The sequence below is a fragment of the Ahaetulla prasina genome, chromosome 10, assembly GCF_028640845.1.
Source record: "Ahaetulla prasina isolate Xishuangbanna chromosome 10, ASM2864084v1, whole genome shotgun sequence".
Taxonomy (NCBI): domain Eukaryota; kingdom Metazoa; phylum Chordata; class Lepidosauria; order Squamata; family Colubridae; genus Ahaetulla; species Ahaetulla prasina.
Window position 1 is genome coordinate 11,151,576 of NC_080548.1, and position 20,802 is coordinate 11,172,377.

Here is a 20,802-nt window from a genome sequence, read left to right on the forward strand (position 1 = left end):
CATACCCAGTCCCCTTAGCCATTCATCGTATGGTTTAGCCTCTGGACCCTTTGTCATCTTTGATGCTCTTCTCTGCACTTTTTCTAGCGCCTCGGCATCTTTTTTGGTAGCAGGGTGACCAGAAGTGGACACAGAATTCCAAGTGTGACCATACTAGTGCAGTATAGAGTAGTACTATCACTTCCCAAAATCTTGATGTTTTATTTGGGGAATTAATTTCTTGAAAGCTGCTTAGAGTTGCCTCTTAAGTGAGGCATCATATTAGTTTAATAAATAAATATTAAAAATACAAAAATGCTCAGAGTTTCCCAACCAGCTTGGATGAACTTCAGCTCCCAGAACTCCTTATCCAGGATGGGTGGACTTCAACTCCTATAATAATAAATGATAATAACTAATAAATGTAATAAAACTCCCCTAATCTTGCAGACTTTCCCAGCGATTCCATGAGAAATTCTGAGAATAGATGTCTGCCCATCTTAAAAGGTTGAGAAATGATGATTGGGATCATCCCAGTTTGCTTTGCTTTGCCCAGCAGGATGGGGGGCAGCTGGCTCTCCTGCCAGGGGTCTGGACCTTTTCTCTTCCTCTTCACTGGGTTCCCTCTTGCCCAGGTTTCACCCTTCAGGGCTGCTGATCTGTGAGAGCATCCAGGCTTCTTTCCACAGTGCCCAATCTTTGCCAGTTGTTAAGTAAATCATGTGGTCATGAAGTAAATCCTGTTTCCCCCACTGACTTTGCTTGCTGGATGCTGGCTGGGAAGGTCATAAACTATTGTAAATATATGCTGGTTGCTAAGCACTGAAATTTTGAGTGATCTCAAGGATGCTGCAATGGTTGTAAGTGCGAGGACCGATTGTAAGTCACTTTTTCCAGTGTAGTTGTAACTTTGAACAGTCACTAGACCAGGGGTCTCCAACCTTGGCAACTTTAAACCTGGAGGACTTCAACTCCTAGAATTCCCCAGCCAGCCAGCTGGCTGGGGAATTCTGGGAGTTGAAGTCCTCCAGGCTTAAAATTACCACGGTTGGAGACCCCTGAACTAGGTGGATGGTTGTAAATGAAGGACCAGCTGGATTCAGATCTGGAGTGCTTTCGCCTGCTTTTGCCTTTTCTAGATTAGAGTATTGCACAGTTTTTATATTTCCATGAAGGGGTCCAATTCATGCACTAATATAGTGTAAGTGATATAGTGTAAGCCGCCCTGAGTCTTTGGAGAAGGGCGGGATATAAATGCAAATAAAATAAAAAAATAAATAAAAATAAATAAATAAATAATGAGGTCCCTCACCAAATGTTTTATAGTTTTCCTTCTCTTGAAAATTCACCCTTTGACCTTCAAATAAAGCTTGAGATTTAATAAACAACAGCACCTAGTATTTGCAAGGTATGCAACGTAAGATCACTTTTCTTTTGATGTCAAACTACACAAAACAATCCTAACAATAATTATATAAACTCTCGCGCAATATTACATATTTAACTTTCTGCTTTTGGAATGTTTTTGATGAATGGTTACTAATCCTGTAGGTGCTTTTGCATGCCAAAGTTTTTGACACACAAAAGCAGAGCAATCACTGAAATTAAAACAGGGAGGAGTCCCAAAATATTTTTCCTGGCACTTGGGTATTCTTTTTTCTCATGCCAGGATCTTTACCCAATCACGATTGTGCTTTCTGGACACTGGATTCCATTAAAGTGAATGGAACTATCATCATTTAATCCAAATAGCTCTGGATTATATGTAATACTTCCATCTTCTTTGATAACCTGACAACAAGTAGGGTAGATTGAAACTTAATGATTGTAACAATCTCGATCATATACAGGAAGTTCACTGCTTTTGATCACAATTAGGATCTGAATTTCTTTTGCTAAGCGAGATGGTTAAGTGAATCATGCCTGATTTGACAATATTCGTTGCTACAGTTAAGTGAATCACTGCAGTTAAGTGAACCACATAGTCATTAAGTAAATGCGGCTTCCCCCGTTGGCTTTGCTTATTAAAATCTGGCTGGGAAGATCGCAGACGATAATCATGTGACCCTGGGATGCTGCAACCATTGCAAATACATGAGACGTGGTGGCGCAGTGGTTAGAAGGCAGTACTGCAGGCTACTTCTGCTGACTGCCGGCTGCCTGCAATTTGGGAGTTCGAATCTCACCAGGCTCAAGGTTGTCTCCACCTTCCATCCTTCCGAGGTCGGTAAAATGAGGACCCAAGATTGTTGGGGGAAATATGCTGACTCTGTGAACCGCTTAGAGAGGGCTGGAAATCACTGTGAAGCAGTATGTAAGTCTAAGTGCTACTGCTACATGCTAGTTGCCAAGTCTCTGAATTATGATTAGGGCCGTAATAGCTCAGGCTGTTAGAAGCCTGTTATTAGAACACAGCAGCCTGCAATTACTGCAGGTTCAAGCCCGGCCCGAGGTTGACTCAGCCTTCCATCCTTTAAAAGGTAGGTAAAATGAGGACCCAGATTGTTGGGGGGCAATAAGTTGACTTTGTAAAAATATACAAATAGAATGAGACTATTGCCTTATACGCTGTAAGCCGCCCTGAGTCTTCGGAGAAGGGCGGGATATAAATAGAATAGAATAGAATAGAATTTTTATTGGCCAAGTGTGATTGGACACACAAGGAATTTGTCTTGGTGCATATGCTCTCAGTGTACATAAAAGAAAAGATACGTTCATCAAGGTAGAACATTTACAACACAATTGATGGTCAGTATATCAATATAAATCATAAGGATTGCCAGCAACAAGTTATAGTCATACAGTCATAAGTGGAAAGAGATTGGTGATGGGAACTATGAAACGATTAATAGTAGTGCAGATTCAGTAAATAGTCTGACAGTGTTGAGGGAATTATTTGTTTAGCAGAGTGATGGCCTTCGGGAAAAAACTGTTCTTGTGTCTAGTTGTTCTGGTGTGCAGTGCTCTATAGCGTCGTTTTGAGGGTAGAGTTGAAACAGTTTATGTCCAGGATGCGAGGGATCTGCAAATATTTTAATAAAATAATGATCACATGACTGTGGGGATGCTAGCATGGCAGTACAAGGATGGGTTAGTTTTTCCAGTCCTGTTGTAACTTCGAATGATCACTAAATGAATGGTACAGGTAGTCTTTGATTTACAACAGTTCGTTTAGTGACCATTCAAAGTTACAACAGCTCTGCAAAAAGTGCCTTATGAACATTTTTCACACTTACAACCATTGCAACATCCCGCTGGAGACATGATTAAAACTCAGGTGCTTGGCTTGGCAACTGACTCATTTTTCAGACAAGTTGCAGTGCCCCAAGATCATGTGATCCCCTTTTGTGACTTTCTGACAAGCAAAGTCAATGGGGAAGCCAGATTCACTTAACAACCATGTTACTGAAAATTCATTTAACAACTATCTCACTTAGCAACCGAAATTTTGGGCTCAATTATGATCATAAGAGGGACGCATTGGCTCAGTAGCTAAGACGCTGACTTTGTCAATCAAAAGATCAGCAGTTCAGCGGTTTGAATCCCTAGTGCCATGTAACGGGGTGAGCTCCCGTTACTTGTCCCAGCTTCTGCCAACCTAGCAGTTCGAAAGCATGTAAAAAATGCAAGTAGAAAAATAGGGACCAGCTTTGGTGGGAAGGGAACAGCGTTCCGTGCGCCTTTGGTGTTTAGTCATGCCGGCCATATGACCACGGAGACGTCTTCGGACAGCGCTGGCTCTTCGGCTTTAAAATGGAGATGAGCACCCTAAAGACCCTTTACCTATGGTCATAAGTCAACTACCTGTAATAATTTAACAAAGATGGAAGGGACCTTGGAGGTCTTCTAGTCCAACCCCCTGCCTAGGCAGGAAGCCCTACACTACTTCAAACAAATGGTTATCTAATCTTTTCTTAAAAACTTAGTGTTGGAGCATTTATAACTTCTAGAGGCAAGTTGTTTCACTGATTAATTGTCTAACTGTCAAGAAATTTCTTTTTTACATCGTGGCGACCAAAATTGGATGCAGTATTCCAAGTGTGGCCTTAATGCTAAGTCAAATGTGTGGTATAGTGCTGAATTAGTGCTGAATTAAGAGCAATAAGACACAGGCTCCAGTCCACCTTCAACTATGAAAGGAAACTAGGGCAGTCACACTTTCTCAACTCAGCCTTTCTCACAGTTGTTTTGGGGATGAAATGCTATATACAATGCCTTGAACTCTTGAATGAGACATAACGAATGTGAATTGCTTATTTTTGGCTCAGCATGACATGGAGACTAATGCAGATATGAAGTAGCCTATTATAATTTGTGCCACAAAATATAATTTAAAAAGACAACGTATTGGTGTTCTGTTGTTCGTAAGATAATAGAGTTTTCTGCCCAGGAGGGAATTAAAACCTTCAATTTGGTTTTTGTACCACATTCCTGTCACTGTGGATTAGACAGTTATCAGAGAGTACACAGAAAAAACCATCTTTGTAGAAAATTCACGAAGAAAATATATGTGTACAGTATATGTATTTTCTGTAATTATACTGTAAGACCTTAGAATGCAGAATAATAGTTTGACATAACCAGGCAGATATTATCTATCCTTTCTTTGTATTTCCTCTAATGCAGATTTTCCTCTAATGCAGTTGAACTTGACTTAGCTGATTATAAATTCTGGGAGTTGTAGTTCCAAAATATCTGAAGAGTGCTCAGACAAAGAAGGCTAATCAAATATTTGTTTTTAAGCATATATCATTCTTTTTTCTGAAGAACAGTGCTGCCAGCTCTCAAGCAAGCAAAGACAAGCTTTTGGCGCTCGTAGAAAAACTTAATAACATTACATCTAATTTGTCTTTGCTGACAAACCAAATATGACATTTATATTCTAATAAATAAACTTTTTTTTCAAGCAGGACCTATAGAATGCTTTCCTTTGTACATTCCCTTGTTTATTTAACTACAAAATTTCTTGGCAACTTCCACATTTCTCCTGAGAGAAATCCACTTGTCAGTGTATGTTCTAAAGTTGTATTTAGAAAAAAATCATATCCTAGTTGCTTTGATCTATATTCAGACTTAGTGGAAAACTTAGCATGCCTGTCCTGTCTGGAAATAAATCAGAGGTTGGATGGATTATTCTTTATGACTTTGTTAGCATATTGTGCTCAGCCATAGTTTGTTTCATCATGATTTATTGAATAAACAGTAATTGACTCAGTCTACACAACAGGGAGTCAAACTATTCTCCAAAGCACCTGAGGGTAGAACAAGAAGCAATGGGTGGAAACTAATCAAGGAGAGAAGCAACCTAGAACTAAGGAGAAATTTCCTGACAGAACAATTAATCAGTGGAACAACTTGCCTGCAGAAGTTGTAAATGCTCCAACACTGGAAATTTTTAAGAAAATGTTGGATAGCCATTTGTCTGAAATAGTGTAGGGTTTCCTGCCTGGGCAGGGGGTTGGACTAGAAGACCTCCAAGGTCCCTTCCAACTCTGATATTATTATTATTATAACATGTTAAATCATAAGTAGAGCCACTGACTAGAGTCAAGACTAAAATAAGGTTTAATTTAAAGTAAATAAAACTGATAGGATTGTCCTGAATGTTTTTATTTTTTTTCTTTCTGTCAAGTTCAAAATTTTAATTTGGTGGCAATGGATCAGGGGAGTAGCTCCATGCAATCTTAATCTTAGGATGTGTATCCATGCTATGAAGAACATGGTGGAAGGATGCAAACCCCACTATCTCGGCTTATTGCTCCAATGCCTTAAGCAATGTTTTCCTAGCCTAAGACTGGAAGTGAGCAACAAAGAAACTCAAAGTAAGGCAGGAAAGGACAGGTTTTGCTTCCTGTTTTTGTTCCATGTTTCATTCTACATATTGAGATAATAATTAGGCTGGACACTCAGATTGAATAGAGGTAGTTTCAACTTAAAATCGGGTGAAATCCACAGGTTCTGACAGGTTCTGGAGAACCGGTAGCAGAAATTTTGAGTAGTTCGGCAAATACCACCTCTGGCTGGCCCCAGAGTGGGGTGGGAATGGAGATTTTGCAGTATCCTTCCCCTGCCATGCCCACCAAGCCATGTCCATATAACCAGTAGTAAAAAAAATTGGATTTCACCACTGCTTAAAATCATATATGGACATACGCCTCAAGCCCATCCACTCAGATCTAGGAATAGCTTTAAGGCAAGAGCAAATATTCTTGAGGGTACACAAGAACAAAGTCAAATTTAAAGATTGAGGAAGGAGACCATCGGGTGAGGAATAACATCAAAGGAGGAAATGGCTGAAGGATTTGACCTCCCTTATACTAGTTGAAAGAAGACAAGGTGGCTTCATTCTGGCAGTTTAAAGTTTGATCTAGACACAGAAGAAGAAAAAGAAGAATTTACAGTCATTCATTTGGTGACTGCTTGAAGTTACAACAGCACTGAAAAAAGTCACCTGTGGTTTTCTGATGATCATTGCAGCATCCCCATGGGGATCAAAATTTGGGCACTTGGCAATCTGCACGTATTTATGACAGATGCAGCATCCCTCAGTCATGTGTGATTGCCATTTACAACCTTCTTTCTGACAAGCAAAATCGATCGGGGAAACCCAATTTGTTTAACTAAACCGCATGATTCACTTAACAACTGCAGTGCTCTGCTTAACTACCATAGTAAAAAAGTTGTAAAATTGGGTGGAATTCACTTGACTGCCTTGCTTAGCAACAGAGATCCTGATCTCAACTGCAGTCATTGTTGGAAGAAAAATCCAGTTCCAGTTCCAAGCTGGGAATAAAATGGAGGCTGCTTAAGAAAGGTCCATTTATTGGTGAACAGAACCAACACGCAGACAGTGTGCTGTTCAACAAAATGAGAGTGGGTGGGTTTTCTACCTTCTGGATTCCTATGGGGTCATGTAGGGCAGGGGTGAGTTCTACTTACCTTTACTACCGGTTTGCAATGGGAGCACGCGCACGAGCAAAGCAAGAGAGAGTGTGGGCGCTTCTCCACATGCGCAGAAGCTTCTGCGCATGCACAGATTGTCAATTATGACGTCCGGGTGGGTGGGCAGAGCCTCCCGCCACTTTAACTACCGTTTCTCAAGAATCGGACAGAACCGGGAGCAATCCACCACTGAGTAGGGCTCATAGGTAGCTCTAGGCAAAAGGGGAAATGCAAATCCTAGGTGTTTGGCTTGTTGCTTATCTAGAGTTTCCCTCTGAGCCAGTCTTTCTCAGTGGATTACCAAATCTGCATTTCTAAAAACTGGCCTCAGTTTCTGCTTGGGCAGGGAGACCAGGGCTGATTTCCCCCCATTTTCTCCTTTATGGAAAATATTGTATAGGTATATAGATTTCAATCTGTAGAATTCTCCAGTGAACCATCTTATAGTTGCAAAGATTGAAAAACACTGCTATAGAATAATGGGGAGGGCATTTGATGTCTGAGGATTTCTCATCCCCCATTGAAATTCCATGTATTTCTGCTAATACATTAACTAACTTTTATGTACACTGAGAGTATATGCACCAAGACAAATTCCTTGTGTGTCCAATCACACTTGGCCAATAAAAAAAAAAATCTATTCTATTCAATTCTAACCCTAAGCAGGAGGGTGCAGTAAAATATCCTAAGGAATAGGAAAAAGAAAGGGCAATATTTGTATGCCAACAGAGCACCCAGGGGAAAAAAATTATGCTGGTGGGGAGTACAGTAAGAGATTAAAAAAAAAAGTAGAAAAAACACTTACGCTTACGGAAGGCATGGGACTAGCTGGATCTAATAATCTAGTCTGAGACACATGAAGGATCAGTAACATTGGATTTAAAAATTAAGCTAGCAAGGGTGTTGCCCACAGGTATCCATTTTACAATATAGCTAGGTGATTACGTTCCATTTTTTATTTTATCTATTCTGTTATTAGTGGAGAGATCTTGCTGAAGGAAGATGTACACCGAGGCCAAATTCAGAGTTCTTAGCAGTTTTGGATGTCTTATATAGCAATGTTTTTCAACCTCAGGAAGTTTAAGATACGTGGATTTCAGCTCCCAGAACTCCCCAGCCAGCTTTGGCGTGCTGTGTAATGTTGGGTGTTGAGGTCCATACTTTCAAGGCAAGAAGACTGGACTGCCATCTGTCAGAAATGATGTAGGGTCTCCTGCTTGGGGGGTGGGGGTGGACTAGACGACCTAGAAGGTCCCTTCCAACTCTGTTAATCTGTATCTGTATCCTATACTTCCCAAGGTTGAAAAACACTGCCCTATAGGAGAATTGCCAAAATCTTTCAAAGAAGCAGAAAAAAAAATACGGATTCTGCATTCCTTGTCCATTTCCACTTGGATATTAATACAATTGCACAGAGGCCGAGTTTAACATATATTTTTTTCTCAACGGAAGGAAAAAAACGTTAAAAAAGGACGAAAACATCTGGATCAGGGATCTCCACCTCGGCAACTTTAAGCCTGGTGGACTTCAACTCCCAGAATCCCCCAGCCAGCAAAGGTTGGAGACCCCGATCTGGATAGTATTTCTGTAGTCCTGCGAATCCAAGAAACTCCTCCACGAGGGCGGTTCCGTACAGGAAAGACGATTGGGCCATTGGTCCGGAGAATAGCTGTTGCCCAAAGCTGTTGACCAATGGGAAAGAAAAGGGACGGCTCCATAAGGCTGGAGGCCAGCTGTGATTGGCTGGGGCGGAGGGGCGGAGCCAAACGCAGAGCAAGAGCGCGAAGACTCAAACGCAATCTTTTTTTCCCCCCCTCAGCTTTTGGCGCTTTCCGGGGCCCGGTCGCTCATTTTAGCCGAGGCGGGAGGCGGCTATCATGACGGCGGCTGGAGAGGTGAGTCTGGCCCGTGTCAGGCGCGAGGCTCGGACGAGCTGTCCGCTAACCGGCGGAGGAGAAGCTGCTTCGGCTATCGGGGTGGTGGTGGGGGGGGGAAGGTTTCCCTCGTAGACGTTTCAGAGACCCGGGACTACGGTTCCCGGCGTGCACTGCGGCTCCGCTTCGATATCCCGGCATGCAAAGGGCGCCCCGTTTGGCTATCCTGGGGGTGTTTCCAAAGCGGCGGGGCTGCACGTGCTGCGAACAGATGGGGACAGCGGTTGTTGGGTCAGCTCCCCCCAAATGACCTCTAGGTGGCAGCAGAGACCCAACTCAGCAATGCCATCTAGGCTTTGTCCTGGTTTTTTTGAGTTCGGATCCAGTAACCTGGTTTCCTGGGTGGGAGAAAACGGGGATGAAGGTGTGTGTGTGTGTGGTTACGTGTTGGAAAAAAAGGACAGGTTTAAATTAGATTAACAGTTGGAAGGGACCTTTGTAGGTCATCTAGTCCAGGGGTCTCCAACCTTGGCAACTTTAAGACTGGTAGCTGGTTGAGGAATTCTGGGAGTTGAAATCTACAAGTCTTAAAAGTTGCCAAGGTTGGAGACCCCTGATCTAGTCCAACCCTCTGCTCAAGCAGGAGACCCTACACCAGTGGTAGTCAACCTGGTCCCTACCGCCCACTAGTGGGCGTTCCAGCTTTCATGGTGGGTGGTAGGGGTTTTGTCCAATACTAAAGCACTTTCCTTTTTTTAATTTGACTTTTTTTTAAAAAAATCATAGCATTGTTTAAAAACATTTTCATTAGGTTTTCATAAATTTCCCTGTGACAATTTAAATTTCTGAAAATGTACTATTTGTATCGCCCACGCATAAATTTAGTTCACGTTATGTAAGTGAAACTAAATGGTGCTATAGTGCGACCGCAAACAAAAGAGCCTTGTCCCAGAATAGCTCGTGCATCTCCCTCCGAACCGGCGGGCGGTTAGAAAATTTTACTACTAACAGAGATACAAAAGTGGCCGGTAGGTATAAAAAGGTTGACTACCCCTGCCCTACACCATTTCTGACTAATGGCAGTCCAGTCTCTTCTTGAAAGCTTCCAGTGATTGAAGCTCCCCCAACTTCTGAAGGCAGCTGTTCCATTGGTTGATTGTTCTCACTGTCAGAAAATTTCTCCTTATTTCTAGGTTGAATCTCTCCTTGATCAGTTTCCATCCATTATTCCTAGTCTGGCATTCGGGTGCTTTGGAAAATAGCTTGACCCCCCTCCTCTCTCTGGCAACCCCTCAAGGTCCAGATTTACAGAGTTATATATACTGCACAAAGTTGGAAAATGTTGGCTTAGCAAGAGGGATTGAATTAGCAATGGCCAATTGGAAGGCAGGGTTAGGTAACCTAACCGCAAAGACAACAAATTTAGGCTTAGTAAATCAACCAGGGATGAAGTATTAACCAATAGGAGTGTGAGCATGGTCCCTCTGATAGGTGGGGACCGTAAATTCTGAAATCTTGATGGCTTCGTTTATGTCCCACTTTTCTGAAAAAGATTTCAAAGTGACATTTGTAATGTACTTTCCTCTATTTGATCTTCACTGGGAGAGGGTGATCACCATAGAGATTTTTGAAATGGCTTTTATATCCATCTAAGCTCTTTGATAGTCTTGTGGTGACAATTGAAATTTTGGCAAGATGTAGGGATATGATAAGAGTATAATTTTAAATAAATCCAACCCTTATACTGGTTTTGACAGCTTCCATTAAACAACGTCCAGAGAATATAAAAACTAGATGTCGCTTCAGTCCCCAAACAATAAGCTGGGTTCTTACATTTTGCTTTTCTTAGTATAGTGTGTGCCCCCAGTATTGTGATATGTAAACCATGTTTCATGGTATACTGTAGTATGTGAATCCAGTTAACTAGGCTTGTCAAAAAAAACCACATGGTTAAGCATAGTGCAATCTATGTACTAAATCAACTTTCTTGAATCTGACAAGAAATGAATAATGGCATATTTGCCTTCTTTTTTTAAATACTGGATATTACATGTGCTTATCTTTCCATACTTACAATGTTCCTGAACTGTAGTTCCATTTGGATGCCCAGGATGTGAAAACTCAAGATACCTCCGACAGTGATTCAGACAGTGGACAAGGTAGCTGTGAAATGAGTTTCCGGTCCCAGATAAGCAAGGGAGTTGCATCTGTTGATGAAGGTGGTATGTATCCTTTGGGGACAATTTCACTACAATGGGGGTCCCCAACCATTCTGTGACCCACTACTAAATATGCCGTGGCATAATTGCAACTGGGCTGCGTGAGCTCGACTTGCGTGAGCAGTGGGGCCAGTGCGGATGTGCAGTGCCACTTACAGTTGAGCTGTGCGTGCTGGGCCACTGCTTGCGCAAGTTGAGCTGCGCACATGTGTGCTGATCCACCACTCACACGGCCCATTTCTCCCCCCGCCAGCTGTTTCAATTTAGTTTGTTGAATTAATGTCATGTAATGTTTTGTTTTTTTTTTTAATTTGAATTTATATCCCGCCCTTCTCCGAAGACTCAGGGCGGCTTACATTGTGTAAGGCAATAGTCTCATCCATTTGTATATTATATACAGAGTCAACTTGTATTGCCCCCACAACAATCTGGGTCCTCATTTTACCTACCTTATAAAGGATGGAAGGCTGAGTCAACCTTGGGCCTGGTGGGACTCGAGCCTGCAGTAATTGTAATTGCAGGCAGCTGTGTGTTAATAACAGGCTGCATTAGCCTATTGAGCCACTTCCCAGCCCATAAATAAGCAAGCAATGTTGGGTCTGTGTGTGAGAATATATTTCTTTTCTTAGTGCAGTCCACCAATAATTTTTGCCACCTTACCGTTGTGACCCAGGCCCAAGTAGGTAGTAGTAGAAGCAATCAGTTCAAAAACAAACAGACTTTATTAGAACAGCTGAGAATTAACTCATTCTCAGCATAGTCCAAACTAAATCAAAGTAAATCCTTCCTAACACAATTCTTCAGTCTTACCACCAACCTTGGTCTAATTAGGCAAACTGCCACAGGCTTTTCTTGGAAAGTTCAAAAGCAGAAGATGCTGACAAGAAATAAATGCAGCAAGACAAGGCTATCAACGTTGTTTTCCGGCAAAGAGCCCAAACGCCGTTGCTGGTCTGTCTTAAGCCTTATGGGAGGGGCCAATCATCTCTTGGCCCTACTCCCTAGTTGTCCTCCCTGTTGGAGCTGCTTTTGCCTTCTGGCAGCTCTTCTCATGTCTGTATTAGGAACAGACTCCTCATGTTCCTCTGCCTCACTACTATCGGCCTCTGGAGGCACATCACTCCCTGATGGCCCTGGCCCCACCTCTGCCTCCAATGCAGAGCCCTCATCCGGGCCTTCCCTAGCCTCCAGGACCGGCCCATGTTCTTCCTCAGCCCCACTGCTGTCCGACTCGGTTGCCAACTCTGCAGGCTGCTGGCGGAGCACAACACTTACAAAGTTTGAAAGGTTCTTTTTATATGGGAGTCGTTAATTCTTCTGTAACCTCTGGATAAAATATCATTAGTCAGTCTATGCAGAAGGTATACTACAGACCCCTCAGTCAAAGAATTTCAACTGGCAGGATCTAGGTAAGAGGGCCTTTTCTGCTGCTGCCTCTGCTTTGTGGAACATCTTGCCCTGAGAGGTGAGGAAAGCCCCCGATCTCTTGGCCTTCCACAAAGGGGTCAAAATTTGGCTGTGTAGCCTTGCACGGAGGACATAGGGGCCCCACACAACTATGGGGCTAGTTGCCCCCATGACATCCCCACTCCCCCGTTTGTATTAACAACTCCTAGTCTCCCCATGTTGGCATTTGCTTTCCCCCCCCCCCCCAATTTTATAATGTTTTACATCTTTTACATTTTTACTTAAATTGTTCAATTAATGTTTTATTATTTTCATTAAATTATATACTGCCCAGAGCCCCTCTCAGAATTTGAAAAGTAGGAAATATGAAATAAATAAATAAATAAGCAAGCAAGCAAGCAAGCAAACTTTATTATGGTTTAGTGCAGGGGTCTGCAAACTTGGCTCTTTTAAGACTTGTGGACTTCAACTCCCAGAGTTCCTCAGCCAGCTTTACTGGCTGAGGAATTCTGGGAATTGAAGTCCACAAGTCTTAAAAGAGCCAAGTTTGCAGACCCCTGGTTTAGTGGATTGTGTGAAATGGCAAACTAGATTTAAACAAACTATGGCTTTGCACATAAGCGAACATGATGTCATATATATTTGGGGCAGATTCAGATGAAGAGATTTGCACACGTAAGAGAATCAAATGCAGGAGGGTGCTTGCTGACAGCAATAGTGAAGGAGAAGACGGCACCCCTGAGAAACTGAAGGTTGCAGGTAGCAATGTGGAAAGCACCAAGGAAAAGTATAATTGGCTGGCTGTACAGGGAAAGAAAGACGACATCCCCTCCTACAAGGCTGGGCAAAACAGCGATGACAGCGACACTGAGAACCTGTTGCCACAACTTCAGCTGGGGAACCCTGAGAGGGAAGACAAGAGCTTGAACAGGAAAGAAATGAAAGAAAAGAGCTCAAGGAAAAGGAAGAGAAAGGAAGAGAAGAAGAGGAAGACCACAAGGCAAGCAAGAAAGAAGGAAAAGGCACAGGAACAAAAGGTACGTTGGGAAGTAAGACGATGGCTGAGGACTAGCATCGTTTTGCAGCATGCACCATGATCCAGAGCACACTAGAGCAGGGGTCTCCAACCTTGGCAACTTTAAGCCTGGTGGACTTCGACTCCCAGAATTCCCCAGCCAGCAAAGCTGAATTCTGGGAGTTGAAGTCCGCCAGGCTTAAAGTTGCCAAGGTTGGAGACACCTGCACTAGACGAATTGACGCAAACAATAAGCATCCGTTTAACAATTTGTCTCTCTTATTATACAGAAACGCTTTGCCCGTGTTCTAAAATACCCATATTTTATTCTTTGCAAGGTTTAATTGTTTATGCAGATGTTTCTTTCTGTTTAGAAAAGTAACAACTGCCAACATTACACATAGAAACATGAAAAACATGAGTCACTTTAACACCCTTTTCCCAGACGTGAAAAAGTTCTCTGTATGCAATTGTTTGAAAGCCCGCTCTCACAAAAACCCACTGCTTGTAAATCCACTGTGCATGATAAATGATTGAAAAGAGGCAGACTTGAATGGATAAGGGATGTTCTAGTATGAATGGGCAGGTTGTCTAATTTATTTGGCATCTGATGGGGAGGAGGGGAGTGATTCATTGTTCCAGTGTAACCTTTTATAAAGGTTTGTGGTATTTTCTCTCATGCTGGCCTCCCCAACCTAGTTTCTAGTAGTGGGTTCTGCTTTCATAACTGTTTGAGGACTTTAATTCAATAGATCTGAAAGATGTGAATTACTAGGAATTACAGGAGTTGCACTTCAGAGACTTATAGGGCAGGGGTCAGGTTCAAAAAACCTCATTTATGGAATTGAATCTCTTCACTGGAATTTTATTTTATTTCCATTGTTCTTAGAATGGCGAAGACTGTCCTTTTAATGACAGTGGGTGTTTGCTGACAGATAAAGAGCTCTTTGACAATGGCCTTGAAGAGGAGGAGGAGGAAGAGGATGGCTCTCCTTTTCAAGTTGAAAATTTGGAAATGTCAATAAATACTCCAGAGAAAATGAAAACAAAAAAACGGAAGGTGGGTTGCATCAAGGTTATTATTATTATTGTTCATCACAGAGTCAGATGTCTAGAGTGGACTTGGTATTTTTATCCACTGGAGTCCTTCTCAAGGACCTGATTATTATTATTGTTATTGTTGTTATTTACTTTATTCATTAAACATGAAACTCAGTCAACTGAACATTCAAAAAGGCATCACAAATACTATTGACTAGTGCTAATGGTTGATAAGGGTTGCCGCCAGCGTCCTAGGTATCAACCAAGTACCTTCTTAAGATGTACGATGTTCCAAGTAGTGCAGTTTTTTGCAGTTCCACTGGTGTTATTGCAGGAAGCTACAGTTTGTTGATGTATCTTGTAAAATTCTTGGACATGATACCAAGTGCCCCGATGACAGTGGGTATCACTGTTACATGTTTCATCCATAGCCGTGTAGTTTCGATGGCCAGGTCGCGATATTTCATGATTTTTTCCAGTTCTTTTTCTCAAGGACTTTATTATTATTATTGATTATTTACTTTATTCATTAAACATGAAACTCAGTCAACTGAGTTTATTATTTATTTATTTATTTATTTATTTTCAGGCTGTAGGACCCGTTTAGGGAAAAAAAATCCCAGAATTCCTAACCAAGAGGGAATTTGACTATCTTGGAGTAATTTTTATTTCTTTCTCCTTCATCTCCCATAGAATCCCATCAAGTCCCTAAAGTATGAGATGAAAATTAACATTCTCTTTTTGCTTCCAAACAGCTATTTTTAGAGAGTGAGGATTACAACAAACATGTGACGGATGAAAATGAGGGGCCGCTTTTAAAAGAACCTAGGAAAAGGGTAAGTACGTTTTCCCCCCATATTGACTTAAACTTGGCTTTATTTTCTTCCCAGTTTTTGTTTAACTTATGATTCATATGGTAGCATATCCATCTTCTGTCCTTCTGATTTTTAATTACCGTATATACTCGAATATAAGCCGATCCGAGTATAAGCCGAGGTCCCCAATTTTACCCCAAAAACTGGGGTAAACTGGGGACTCGAGTATAAGCCGAGGGTGGGAAATGAGGCACCTACCGGTTGGGGAAACCCTCCCTCCCTCAGCTGAGAAGGCTGGCGGCTCCCCGCCCGCCTCTCACTGCACCGCAGGGCTTCCCGCGCCTACCGGTAAAATGTGAAAAAGAAAAAAAACTCAGTATAAGCCGATATACTCAGTATAAGCCGAGGGCTTAAAAAAAATAAAACTCGAGTATAAGCCGTATAGACCCGAGTATAAGCCGAGGGGACGTTTTTCAGCACAAAAAACGTGCTGAAAAACTCGGCTTATACTCGAGTATATACGGTACATTTCACAATATGTTCCTGAAAGAGTTACTTATTCCAAGATTTTCCTTCCTTTATTTAGAAGCTGAAACCAGCCAAGTTAACGAAAGAAGAAAAGAGGCAGCTGCATAGTGAGAGCCAGCGTCTTGTTAGAGGTAATAAAAAAACAGACTCTGCAATGCTTTTAAGACACCCCAGGGGCAATTTTCTTATAACACTGTAATTGTGCCCCCCAAAAGTGCTCCACTGTCAAGTCATTTGTATAGTTTACCTAAGAAAACACATCAAACTAATTCTTAGAGCCAGGTTATAAATCACAGATTATCTGTAATCTACTGAGCACGCTGGTTTATGCTTCATAATCTTGGTACTCTTGCATTTTTGTTAAATTAAAAGTGATCCCAAAGGTGCATTTTCAGGAGGCAACTGGACTTTCTTGTTTTTTTCTTTTGAAGACATTTTGCTTCTCATCCAAGAAGCTTCTTTCACTCTGACAGGATAGAAGGGAACGGAAGGATTTCTATTCCTTGCAGAAAGCTGGTCATTTGCATCCTTTTAGAGCAGCGCTGTCGAACTCCCGACCTGTGGGCCGGATATGTCACGTGCTGACCACACTCCCGCCTGGTTTATCATAGGGGCGGAAAGTCCTGATATGTGACTACGCCATGACAATGTGAGTTTGACACCCTTGTTTTAGAGGGTCCTTGAAGCACTTGGAGGTTTATCTGTGTCCTTAGGTGAGCACTACTCAGGTGACCCTGAGGATACAGATAAACCTCCAGTTGGCCTCAATGACCCTCTAAAAGAATGCAAATGACCAGCTGTCTGCAAGAAATATAAATCCTTCCGTTCCCCACTGTCCTGTCAAAGCTGAAGAAGCTTCTTGGATGAGAAGCAAAACGTCTTCAAAGAAAAAACAAGCCCAGTTGCATCCTGAAAATGCACCTTTGGGACAACTGTGACCTGGATGACTGAGAATCTCTACAGACTTTTGAATTAAAAGTGATGTTACGATACGGTAACAGTGCAATTAATGGTTTGCTTGGGTTGATTTTCTTCTAATTTTTGTTATGGTAGAAGCCGCAATGACACTACCTTATCACCTGCCAGAGGCCAAAAGCGTGCAGGAATTCTTCAAGCATAAACCTCGTCCTTATTTCCAAGGAAGTGCAATGACTTTGCTGAAGTAAGTCCAATTTCCTTTTTTTCATATGCTTTTAACTTCTCAACGTTCTTTGCTGGCACCCTTGGAACAGCATAGGTTGCAATTGGATGCACGATCCAGCTTCTAAAAGAAATACATATATTTCTACATTTTGTGGGCATGAAAATATGCTTGCTGCAATTTCAAAAACCGAAGGGATGTCTTCTGAAAAAGATTATAAATGTCAAGAATTGAGTTTTACTGCTTGTCCCGGCTTTTTGGCTTAACAAAAACATCCCAAGAATGCTGTATAAAATAAGCAAATATACATAGTTTTTAATTTGAGAAACTTTCTCAATGTTCTTTGTTTTCCTTGGACAAAACTGGATAAACTTGGAAGAATTCCTTTAATTCAGAGTTCATGGTTTGTCCTTGTCCCTTTTAAAGAATGTGCTATATAGTGCTGTTGTGGTAATATTTTCTTGATTTTTATATGTTGTTGAATTTTGACTGTTTCTTAATTGAAAAGATTGTTACTCAAGCTACAGTGTATGCATAACTACAGAATAACCCCAATTAGTGTGTTATTTATATGAAAATCTTCCCATATTCTTATATTTATATTTGTTACTTAATCTGAGCTAGAAAGTTTTACTAATTTGGCATGTTGCAGTGAACTGATTGACATTTTCTTTGTTCTGGAATTTTGCACACAAGTGGATAGTTTCTGTCACTGCTTCATAAATTATAAAGTGTAATTTTGTCAGAAATATTATATAAACATAATAAGGTTTGATTGGATTTAGAGGCTGTTTGATGCCAGATTGCTTCTGGAGCAAGTTACCATTTAAAACAAGAAAGCAAGAAAAAGGAACTAGAGCATCTAAATAACAGTATCTCACAAGATAAAATACAAATTTTACCCTACATAAAATTTAAGGACAGCAACTATATTTTTAAAGATCTCTGGAACTTCATTAAGGTGTGAACCATATGAATGTTTGTGTAGGTGGGGATGTAATTTTAGAAAGCATCACCTGTGCCTAACCTTTGCAGACAGATAAAAACTATGAGAGATAAGAATTCCTCAGAAAAATGTTCCATATGCCACGAAGGTCTTTATAGATGATAACCAGCACCTTGAATTGAAGAAGTAACCAGGGCAGATCATGGAACATTGGAGTTAATTCTTCTGGGTAAACATCATTAGATGAGCTAAATCCACTTTATTGTAAGGCTACCTGAACAGAAGGGATGCAGTGACTAAGACACTGAGCTTGTAGATCGAAAGATTGGCAGTTCAGCGGTTCGAATCCCTAGTGCCGCATAACGGGGTGAGCTCCCGTGACTTGTCCCAGCTTCTGCCAACCTAGCAGTTCGTAAAAAATGCAAGTAGAAAAATAGGGACCACCTTTGGTGGAAGGTAACTGTTCCATGCGCCTTTGGCATTGAGTCATGCTGGCCACATGACCACGGAGACGTCTTCGGACAGTGCTGGCTCTTCGGCTTTGAAACAGAGATGAGCACTGCCCCCTAGAGTCGGGAATGACTAGCACATATGTGTGAGGGGAACCTTTACCTTTAGCTTACCTGAACAGAATCTTGCAAATTTGAAAGTACAAACTTGCCACTGCCACTTTTAACCTTCTGATCCATTATGGTGCATCCTTCCTAAGTTTCGTTGACTGTTTACCCTTCTGTTATCTGATTGCTTCTTGGGCAGCATCTTTTGCCCTCGTCTCCCAAGATCCATTCACACATTTCATTACGATATTAACATTAGCTGTGCTACTGCATTCTGCACCAGTTGTAGCCTCTGAATGGTTTACAAGATCAGCCTCATGTAGAGCACATTGCAACAATCCAATCATGATTATTTACTTCATATAGATCCCTTCTTTTATATTCTATTATACCTTTAGCTTGATTGTCTTGCATTTTGAATTGACTGAGGTCAAGGGAAAAGAGGATGTCACTGATTTATCTATGTTTTGATAAACAGATCAATGAAAACTCAACCCGACTCATTCAAAGAAGATAATGTGACAGGGAAGTCCAGTATCAACGATGGGAAAGAACAGCCTCTTCAGCCAGGAATATTGGACCAGCCAATTTCAGGTGTTGCAAATCCTTTGGCTGCTAGTCCAAGCAGCTCTTCTGCAGAGGAAATGGAACATTTGATAGGAGATTGTTGTGAAGAAGATAAGCAGAATGATGATTCCAAAACAGAATTTAGGGAGGATCTAAATTCCAGGAAAGAAGGAGAGCTTAATGAAGTTCCTGCTGACTCCATCAAACCACCAGAGGAGAAATTGGAAGGAAATATAGTTGAAGAAAGAGAGACACAGTCATTGGAATTGTCTGTGGTACCCCAAGAACCCACTAAAGACATGGAGCCCCTGGTGGAAATCCCTGGTGACAAGATAAAAAAGTCCAGATTGGATCGGCTACGGATGCTAGGGGTGGATTTGAGTATTAAGCCTAAGCTATGTTCTGGCGTGGAGTTGTTTATTGACCTTGATGAAGCTGAACCCAACAGAGGTATGGTAACCCTGAACCTGGTTAGATTGCTGCTATATATATAGCTCTGCTAAGTCTCTTTGTGTAGAAGCCCCTCCATGCAATTCATTCTGAGAGGTTTGCAGGGAGGTAGGAAAGACGTTTCGTGTTGCACTTTTTCCTAAACAATCTACTTTTGCCTTTTTTTTTGTACTGAATTATAGCAACAGCAATTGATTCTTTATCAAAGATGATACCATATAAGCTCACATATAAGATAATCATTGACTTACAACCACTCATTCAACTTACAACTTCCAATAAAGGAGAATATTTGTAACTCAGGGTTGACATGAGGGATCCTTGGTGCTCTCTGAGCTTGGTTGTTTTCTTGCAGGTGTTTCATTATCCGAACTAGGTAACATCATCAGTGCTAGGAGGAGTGAGGTTTCCTCTTGGTTCCTTAAACACTCTCCTAGCACTGAAGGCGTTACCTAGTTTGGGTAATGAAACATCTGCAAGAAAACAACCAAGCTCAGAGAGCACCAAAGGACTCCTCACTTATAACTTCGATGACTAAAATTACAATTCCTTGGTGTTCTGGCCATCCCATTACCCATGGTCATGTGATTGCAATCAAGGTCCTTGGCAACCCACGTGCACTTAATTAGTTGAGCCATCCCACAATCATGTGATCACCATTTGTGACCTTTCCTGCTAGCTTCCCCAGAAAGCCAGTGGGGAAGCCAGCAGGGGAATCCACAAGTTGGTGAAATTCACAAGTTGATGGAGTAAGTCCTCTCTATCCATACACTCTCTTGACCCTTGCTGGACTTCTTGTCTGCTCCAGTCTCAAGTGCCTTCCCTGTTACCTGCTTGTGCCCAGGACTTGCAACTTCCTGCTGGCTTTGCCATTGCCTTAATGACAGCAACCAGGACTGAAGGATTCCCATCACTAAACATTTTTGTGCTTTATTGACTGCATTGCTTAGTGATGGAAATTATGGCCCTAATTGCCTTGTAATTCAAGGAGTAACTGTAATAAATTCCTTTAACATGAGGAACTTAAATATGCAATTTAAATCAAAAGCAAGAACAGAAAAAAAAAAGATTGACTAAAAAAGCAGAGAGATAATTCTTATAAATAACCATCCAATCAATGAGTTGTGATTTTACTTTTTCTCTCTCCCTGATATTTGCTGTTTGTCCTCCTGGGGACAAGCAAAAGACAAGGCAATTCGTTTTTTTCCAAAATCAAGCAGCAGAAAATACCGCAATGAAGGAATACTTCCAAAACTAATTTTATGGGAAAGATAGTTTCAAATATTTTATCACTTTATGAAACGCGTTTTCTCCGCTTTGT

At 41.5% G+C, this 20,802-nt stretch overlaps 1 protein-coding gene across 3 annotated transcripts in view; it reads left to right on the top strand.

Moving 5' to 3' along the window:
• The first annotated feature begins 8,682 nt into the window (after positions 1 to 8,682).
• Positions 8,683 to 20,802, top strand: part of CLSPN (claspin) — a 46,691-nt gene continuing 34,571 nt past the window's right edge. For 2 of the 3 annotated variants that reach the window (XM_058196303.1, XM_058196304.1), the window contains exons 1-8: positions 8,683 to 8,816; positions 10,888 to 11,017; positions 13,073 to 13,458; positions 14,326 to 14,496; positions 15,233 to 15,313; positions 15,879 to 15,951; positions 16,874 to 16,982; positions 18,943 to 19,481. In XM_058196303.1, the coding sequence (XP_058052286.1) occupies positions 8,799 to 8,816; positions 10,888 to 11,017; positions 13,073 to 13,458; positions 14,326 to 14,496; positions 15,233 to 15,313; positions 15,879 to 15,951; positions 16,874 to 16,982; positions 18,943 to 19,481 (1,507 nt within the window). In that variant the 5' untranslated portion in view covers positions 8,683 to 8,798. Of the gene's footprint in view, positions 8,817 to 9,035; positions 9,220 to 10,887; positions 11,018 to 13,072; positions 13,459 to 14,325; positions 14,497 to 15,232; positions 15,314 to 15,878; positions 15,952 to 16,873; positions 16,983 to 18,942; positions 19,482 to 20,802 lie in introns of those variants that run through there. The other variant, XM_058196305.1, reaches the window with a different exon arrangement.